Here is a 9,551-nt window from a genome sequence, read left to right as displayed (position 1 = left end):
AATATTATGCCCCAATAGAGAGCAGAGCTCGTAAGGCTGGGACACTGCAAAAACATAAGAAAAAACATCAACATCTCATCGTAATAATGATTTCAAAATATAATACGGTAGAAGACACATAAAATAGAAAAAAAACTCATAAAAGATAAGTAAATATATAAATATCACAGGAAGTAAGATTAACAGAGTTTTGTCATAGAAATAATTTTTAGAATTTTGGATTTGAAAATGCCATATGGAAGTATATAATATTCGTATATCATTTAAATCCAACAAATTTAAGAAGAGGAATAATGTTTTAGTTTCCGAAACATATTCAAGTTTTGAAGGTCGATGTAAGAAATTTCCAAGTATTCTTATTGCCCTATTTTGTAGTACCCGTAAGGGTTTTATATGCTTCCAAAATGTATTAAGATATACAACTGAGCAATAATTTAAATAAGAAGTAATTAGAGAGTGGTAAATTATTTTTAAAATGGTAAAAGGAAAAATATTCTTCACACGGTACATCGACCCAATATTTTGCGCAAGTTTTAATCTTAAATACTCAATATGATTGAAATGACAAAAGGGGATCAAGAAAGACTCCTAAATAACGATATGATTGGACCCTACAAATTTTTTGATCACCAACCTGTAGCTCCTCACAAGAAATCTCTCGAGTGGAACGTTTTGAAAGACCAAAAACCATAAAATTAGTTTTCTTAAAATTCGGTACTAGTTTATTAGAAACAAACCATCGATTAACTGAGGTAACACTTATAGTCAGATTTTCGATCAATGTCAATGAATCCCTAGCTTTAACTGTTATAGCTGTATCATCTGCAAATAGAACTGCATGGCTAATATTCTCATGCAAACCTCGGGGAAGATCATTAATATAAATCAAAAATTAAAGTGGACCTAATACTGAGCCTTGGGGGACACCAATATCAATAAGACTTTTTAAATTAGTCATTTTTCCACCGACATTTACTGTGATTTTGCGTCCGCATAGGTATAATTTAATAATTTGCAATCCTTTCCCTCTTATGCCGGAATTTATCATTTTGTCAAGAAGAATTTCATGATAAAAGAGATTATTTTATTGGATGTTTACCAAATTCATTTATTGTAGCCTGTAAGAGCAATTTTGATCCAAACAGAGTCAAAATGGCATCGAGCGAAATTCTGAGAGCTATTGGAAGGGTATTTGTATAACCTACCAGACTCAGAGGCCACAATGGTGTGCAGCATACTATTCAGCCCTAAACATTAATTAAAGAAAAAATAAGGTTTTCTCAACTGAAAATAAGGAGCAACATTAAAAAAACTAAAACGAACATAAATTCTCCCGTGTATGAGATATTTTTCCCCTCTCCAATTCATCGCTCTTTATGCTATGGTTTCTAGAACTTTTAAAACAGCTTATAACTCTAAGTAAACAGCGCTTGTGGTTAAGGAGTCGTTCTTAAAGAATTAAAAAAAAAGAGTCAAAATTTAGCTTAAGGAACGACGTATTGAGGAAAGGGCAGACCCCATATCTACGGAACAATTACTGTTTCTTTTAAGTGTTAATCTTTCCCCTTACTTTAAGCTGAAAAAACTGGTTTTGTTTTTCTTTATTTCTGATCGTTTTTAAAATAATACCGGCAAACCTGGCTTCCGTTCATGGAAAATTCCTTCTCTTCACGGACACTTTCTCCAATAAAAGTTCCTCTCACGTAACATATTTCCCCCACCAGGAAATTCTTCTTAATATTCCACCCATGCAGAAAATTCCCCCTGGACAATCTCTTGCCGGCAATACCACCTGAAAAAATTTTCTTAGCATACTTTCATTTGAGAATGAATTAAATTTCTGATCGATATTCAGGTTATAAAGAAAGTCCCTCTCCTCTTTGTTAATTTTTTCCCCAGAAATCCGCCCACCCTCATGGGAAAATTGCTCCCACGGAATATTTCCCGATTAAGAATTTCTTCCGCAGAACTCCCAGTGGAGAATATATCGTGCAGATGTCCCCTCACGGAAAAATCTTTAAGGTATTTCAGCCCTGCTAAAAATTCCCTGTAACATCCCCACATGTCAAATTGGGTTGACAAAAACAAAGTAAGACCGATAAAAACAATTTCATGTAGGAATTCTGGACATTTCTCATCGTGGAGTATCCCCAAAGCACAAAATCACCTCTCCAAAAAAAATGTGTACACTTCCCGTAACAGAGAAGATACAAAAAATATGGGCAGATTTATTAGTTCACAGCCGTTTCCGAAGGGTATGCGGGGGGGGGGGGGGTAATATCCACAATGGCATATTTATGCGACTTTTTACCTATGCTGAACAAAATGGACATCTCAAAATTCGGATAGGGTGATTTTTTGGAAAAGAGGCATGGGAGGAGGGCTAGTTGTTCTCCAACCATTTTTGTTACAGAAAAAGAGCACTAGAACTTTGATTTTCAGTCCAATGAGCCCTCTTCCAATCTTTTAAAACCACAGGTTCGATAATGTCATCCGTAGGAGAAAAATAAATAAACACGCATCCGAGATCATTTCTCCGGCAAAAAATTCCATATTTGTGTACATAGGAGCTAGAAACCTCTAGAATAAGGTCCTCTAATATGTTGAATTTGATGGTATGATTTTTATTAAGACCGCAATACTTTTTGTGGTAGTTTCCCCTCTTTTGTGAAAATGAGCAAACATTCAGCTTCATGAACTTTATATATTTGGAATCAACGTAAAAAAAATAATTCGTTTCATGTATCTAATGTTATCAAGCCGCGTCAATCCTTACATATAGTTCGTTACCACGAACCTGTTTGATACACTTCATGAAACTGAAGCGTTTCTGAAGACCGTCTAGCCAATAAAACTAACGGCTATAGTGTGTTTCATGTTGGACATTATTTATTTGGGTGTTCTCCAGAGCCTGAAAAAATCAAATTTGACTTATGTGTTCAAAATTTCTCAGAGATTTAAAGAATGAATATATATAAATATAAAATCTTTATAAGATTTTAATATGGTTTATCTTTCAAATTTATCAAAAATCATAACGCTTTTGACTTGTAGTAGTAATCAATCTAGTCTTGGCTATACGTAATGTTTTTATTTGATTTACTGGACTTGCAATCCTGTAACCGTAAGATTGAATCCCGGTGTCACTAATTATTTAGCGGACGATTTGCCCTCAAACAGGTGACGCACTCCTGAATAAAGGCAGAGAATGAGGAGACCGGTTCTTGCACGATGCGGATCATTGTCAGCATGCGAAAAAGTTTATATACACTTTTTATTTTATTTTAGAGTGGAGGCAGTAAGAGGGAGTCCACTCCACTTACGTCTAGGATTATTTTCACTCAAATAACGTTTAAATGCTGTTATTCTCTCTCATGTGAAAATAAGCTAATTCATTTTATCTAATAACAAAACAAGCGTTCTAACTCTAAAAGATAGCTGTCGCTAAAGGCAAGGCGAAGTATAATCAACCTGTGGTTGATAATTGATCTACTATATGTGCCTTCATTGCAGACCTGTGTTTTGTTTGGTTTTTAGTTTCACAAGAGTATGCGCTTTTCTGTGATATCCTTAATTTACCGGGAGACTCTATCATTTGGATTTCTAGAAGTGAAATGTCTTCCAGTGTATCTCAGAGACAACTGAAAGAACAAGTTGGAAAGGATTTTGTTAAAAATTGAAATGGAATAATTGCTCTTGTTATAGCAGTGCTAAGAAAATATTATTTTAACTGGCCACTTATGGAAAGGTTTGGCGATAGAAGTTTCTGAAAAAAAATGAGTCAAACTTCGAAAATCGTTGTAAAGTGTATACTCGTATGAGTTGTCTTATCATTAAAGAGAAAAGAGCTTCTTTGTGTGACTGATTCTACTTTCAAAAATACTTTTTTTTGTTTATATATGCTTCTGTGTCTTATATATATTATAATTTTTGATATGCTCAATTTCTCTCACAAAAATGAGCATACCTCAATTTGTCACAGAGGAAAGCAAATACAATCAACGAGAATTTTTAGCAGCAAGTTGAAAATTCTAAATGGAAGGCATTTATAGCGCAGTGCCTACGTAGTGAAAATGTTTAGAAATCCGATTGTAACAATATTAAAAATCAACATCAGCTAATTAGATTTACTCCAAATGAAAACGCTGCAGCGAGAAGGGTAGTGGCATAGTGGCTTAGAAGCTTTAGCCACTAGAAACTAAGCCACTTGCGCTGTGGTTTAGAAACATAGAATCATGGACGAATTATTTGAAGAAATCTTGGAAGATGATTATGATTTAAACAATTTGAGTGTAAGAGAATTCATTGAACTCAATCTTGGTGAAGAAAGACTTGATTATTATACTCTTATTCCGGTTACCATTACGTATTTACTACTATTGATGATTGGTGTTTTTGGAAATTGCGCCACCTGTATAGTCATTGCAAAGAATTGTTACATGCAAACTGCCACAAATTACTATTTGTTCAATCTGGCCATGGCAGATGTATTGACTTTATTAATCGGTAAGAATTTTGACTAGCCTAATAGTTGTTTGTTAGAAAAAAAATGAAGGTCAAACTATCCAATATTTAGCAAAATCTGAGGATCTGCTCAGAATTCTTGAATGTTCAAATAAGTAACGCATGATTTTGTGTGTTTAGTATCCTGGACCTACAGCTCAAATTTTTTAATAGATGTTAAATAATATAAACCGTAATTAATATTTTTACCCCCTCTCAGATACCTTAAAGAATATTTTCTGGCAAGCAAGGAGTTTGTCAGGGAAAAACAAATGTCTGCAGTCCATGGTAACAGAGAAGCCTACCTAAGTTGTGTTCGATTTGACGATTTTTAGTCAACTAAAAAGTTTTCACTTTTAGCATTTTATTTACCAAAAATTTAACTAAGAAAGTTCAAAGGCTTCTGCAAGTAGAATGGATAGTTTGGCAGAATATTTGAAGTTGCTATAACGTGAGCCGTACAAGAAATTAAAAACAAACAATCATGCTCTGGAAGATGAGGTCTGGAACAGTAAAAACAATGAGGTAGACCAAAATCATGTAGGCAAACAAGAAATAAACCATTTTGTGAATGTGTCACACCTTTTGTCGCTTTTTAAAAGAAGAAAAGTGAACTCCAGCCTAAAAATACAGCATCTGGTTGGACAATTTTAATAAACTTCTGCCTCATTCAATCTGGGAAACTCTAAATGAATCATCATATTTTTCAGAGGGTTTGCTTTTACCATGCAAGCCTTTTACCAGGAAGGGAAGCAAGTGCTTTTGAATTCGAAAATCTTGCCAAAAACTCTTTTGATATTTTAATTACAAGGAATTCTTAGTTGCAAAAAAAAAAAACAAATACAAAAAAAAATCGTCCAAATCTGCTTACTAATTGACTAATATAGTAAATGAAACGAGGCTCTAATTAACCGATTTTACATCTTTTAAAACACCTTAGAGAACGCTTGCTGGTGAGAAAATGTACATCTATAGCATGTAATTGATTAGTGCGTCTGTAGTTGGAGTGTGCGAGGACTACTGGATTGCGATTTTTTTTTTATGTGGCTATTTGTTATTAGGATGTCTTAAAGTGTTTTTTTTTTATTTCTAGCTATATCTAATTTTGAAATAATTGGAAATACTGACATTTTTGTATTGCTATCAGCAATTTATAGAATGTCAGTAGAGTCAATATCTTAATTTATTCCTGGAAGTTATTTCTACAAAATTAAAAATACAGAAGTTGTTTGGTTGAACCGAACATTTTCACTAATCTCGAAGCCCTGATAATGGAGAATTAAAATGCAAACTCACTGCCCACAAATTTAACTGATTACTATTAAACGTGGCACAGCTCAAAATTTAAATCTAATGAACCATTTTGCTAATTATTTCTTAAATTTCTATGCATTCACTTAAAATAAAGTGCAGTTACCAAAATAAAAGACCCAAAAATTTCTAAGGAGTACAGTTCTGGAAATGCGGCATTAATATATATATATATATATCGGCTAATTTCGGAGGTTCGCGAAAAGATGATGCAGCGCCATTTATTTTAAATTGTGCTTCTAATAGAGCGGATTTTTTTTTAAAAATAGACCCATGGTAAAGATGAATTCTATAATTGTTTAGTTCATTCAGGTTTTTTGCAATGTGTTAATATTTGTGATTTGGTAAATTTTATCACATTTAGTTTACCTATTGTTGCTAAAAAGAGGAATATATTAACAGGATAAGTTTGTTTTGGTGTTACTTGGTTGTTCTACATTTGCTGGTTTTTTCTTTCATAGGCATGTATTTTGGGGGTGATACTTGAAACGAGGATGCCATGGATATTCTGTGGTAGGCACAACATTTGACTGGGTAGAGAATTTAAAGTGCCGAAACCCTATAGGCAAGTGTATTCTCCTGATGAGCCCTTGCGTTGGGTTGTTGCCTCTGAATTATTTGTCTTTAGTGTTTTTATTGTTTGGTAAATGACGACTAATACTTATTGACGACATGAATGCCTGTCCATGGATTATTCTTTATGGTTGATTGTGTATGGCTATGCTGTTTGACCTATGTGGTTGTATGGATGAGTAAAGTTAAGGCCTCGTTCAAGTGCTTGTCTATATTAGCCTCTAATTTAGGAAAACAGTTTTCCCTTTCTCCTTCTATCTCCTTTCTTTTCTTTTTTTTTGTGTTTGTGCTGTTACATTGATGATTTTTTCATTATATATATATATATATATATATATATATATATATATATATATATATATATATATATATATATATATATATATATATATATATATATATATATATATATATATATATATATATATATATATATATATATATATATATATATATATATATATATATATATATATATATATATATATATATGTATATATATATATATATATATATATATATATATATATATATATATATATATATATATATATACATACATATATTATAGTAAGATCTGCGGTGTCAATTATTACTTGATTCTCTGTTTATTAATTATAATTTGTCTTTTTTTTTAATAATTAAAATTCTTCCCTCTTTTTTAAGTGTAATTCAATCTAATGTGAACAAGTCAAAAATCTGGAAAAATCAAAGGGTTTCCACATAATTATGACAACTTAAAATAAGTAAAACATGTCTTTCTAGGTTTTGTCGACTAGACCCTGCCAGGACTGCTTGATTTTGTTCATTATACTTAGTGCATTATGCCTTTCGGCTTAGGATTCCTTAATGTCTCCTGGGGTCGCTATTCAAGTATTTACTGTGCTATTACGTCAATTATTTCAGAACATTTTCTAAGTTTCAATTTTTCTAGAAAAAGACAATTTTTAATTTTTTTACGAAATCACCTAAGACTTTCATTTGTAACCCTTACTGAATTAATAAAGAGTCCCTACACTCCATGGACATTTTTTTATATATAGAATTACGCCAGATTATGTAAAAAAGTACAAATCTTTTCATAAAATTTCTTTATATTATAAGTCAAGAATGGTTCTTTACTTTTCTTTGAAAAGTTTGTTTTTATTAATTTTCTTCTTCTTTGATTGCCACTTTTTGTTATTGGCTATTATAATTTATATTTCTGCTGTTTTTGTTATCCCTGGCTGAAGAATTAAAGTATTTGACTCTAAATATAAGGTTTGTGTTTTTCGATTTGTTTCAATATTCACTCAGCACTAGATAAGTTCAACTAGATAAAATTTATTTTTCCTGGGTCATTGGTATGCCCACTCACACACCCTTTTTTCTCAAAATTGTCTGATCAAAATTTTAAGCATAGTTAAAATTCAGTAAAGTTAAAAGACTTAATAACTATGTCTTTGGAGATAACATGACTCCCCAGAGTCCTCGGGGAAAGTCTTTTAGTTATTTATTTTTCCATTGTTTACGTATAGTATTTGTTTTTGCGAAGTATGGAAACATTTTTCGGATGGAGTGGCGAATTTTCTTCAGGGTGGATTTTCCACGGGGAGAATTTTCCATGGGGAGGGACGTTTACAGGGAGTAATATTTTCCGGAGAAATTTCACACAGGGGGAATTTTCAAGAATTCCTAAACAAAATTCTTCTTATGTGCTACTTTCTCTTTGCTTCAGTTTCACGCTTGGAGATGTTAAGAGTAATTGTCTAGGGTAAATTTTCACCAGGTTTGGTGAAACCTGGTTTCCTATATATCCTATGGATATAGAGGAAACCTCCTTCCTATATATCCATAGGAAGGAGGGATTCCTTGGAGGTGGAGCAGATTTCCAGGCATTATTTAAAAACGATCAGAAATTAAAAAAAAGTTGTTTCAACTGAAAGTATGGAGCAACATTAAAACTTTAAAAGAACATAAATTACTACGCATGTAAGGTTGTTTGTCCCCTCCTCAACATCTCTCTCTTTACGCTTTGAATTTTCTCCCAATGTTTTAAGAGCAACTCCTAAAACACAAGGTTCATTCAATTACAGTAATAAGAAGCTTTTAGTGTCGAAGAGGGTGCACCCCCCCCCCTATACGTAATACTTTATATTAATTTTAAGTTTTAATGTTTCTCCTTTTATTTTAGTTGAAGAAAACTTGTTTATTTTAATTAGAGGATTCCAGTTTTCAAAATTTAAATTGGCTAAACACCAAATATCAACATCTGTCAACATGAGATGATGACACTTACGAAAAAAAGAGGACAAATTAATCTAAAGCTGACGGACAATTTGTGTAATAGGAAGCAATGAGCCCATAGAAATCACAGTTGCAGCTTACTTTTTGTTTTTTATTTTTTGATCGGCTTTTTTTTTGTAAGCTTTGCAAACTATCTTAGTAATTTAGTTCCTTGATGATTGCTTTCTATCATAGAGTTGGCTCAAATCCCACGAGATTTGTTGCGGAGATATATGAGACGTGAACAATTGAAGTCATTTTCTAGATTAATGAAAGTATCTTATATGAAACTCTGTTTTCTATAAGTGTTTTTCGTATTAAGCAAAATAAGTGTCTTCCAAGAAAAAACAACCTTTTTATATGTAATTTAAAAATAGTATCCAATTCGGATGTTGATTGGAAGATCAAGAATCCGTACTAATTTTAATGCCCTAAATTTTTTAAGATTTTCATAATATGAAAAATATCAATTCGAAAAACCTTATAACTATGTCTTTGGGGAAGAGTTACTCCCCCACAGTCCCCGTGGGAGGGGCAACAAGTTACAAACTTTGACCTGTGCTTACATATAGTAATGGTTATTGGGAAGTATACAGGCGTTTTCAGGAGGATTTTTTTGGTTTGGGGGAGGGGTTGAGAAGTGGGGGATATGCTGGGGGAACTTTCCTTCGAGAATTTGTAATGGGAGAAGAAAATTTCCATGAAGGGAGAGCAGGATTTACTAGCATTATTTAAAAAAAAAATAATTAAAAAATAAAAGTGAAAAAGCTTTTTCAGCTGGAAGTAAGGAACAGCAATAAAACTTAAAACAAACAGAAATTATTACCCATATGAGGGGCTCACCTCCTTCTAATACCTCGCTCTTTACGCTAAAGTATTTTCGGTAATTTCAACTACTT

General features: G+C 32.5%; 1 protein-coding gene across 2 annotated transcripts in view; it reads left to right on the top strand.

Moving 5' to 3' along the window:
- Window positions 1-3,436: 3,436 nt before the first annotated feature.
- The window catches only part of LOC136025284 (neuropeptides capa receptor-like), a 141,034-nt gene continuing 134,919 nt past the window's right edge, over window positions 3,437-9,551 (top strand). Inside the window, exon 1 of one of the 2 annotated variants that reach the window (XM_065701169.1) lies at window positions 3,437-4,506. In XM_065701169.1, coding sequence (XP_065557241.1) covers window positions 4,236-4,506 — 271 coding nt within the window. In that variant the 5' untranslated portion in view covers window positions 3,437-4,235. The remainder of the gene's footprint in view (window positions 4,507-9,551) is intronic. The other variant, XM_065701170.1, reaches the window with a different exon arrangement.

Source organism: Artemia franciscana, chromosome 3 (assembly GCF_032884065.1).
Source record: "Artemia franciscana chromosome 3, ASM3288406v1, whole genome shotgun sequence".
NCBI classification, from domain to species: Eukaryota; Metazoa; Arthropoda; class Branchiopoda; order Anostraca; family Artemiidae; genus Artemia; species Artemia franciscana.
The sequence above is the reverse complement of the archived record's forward strand: the minus strand, read 5'-3'. Positions and strand labels throughout refer to the sequence as shown.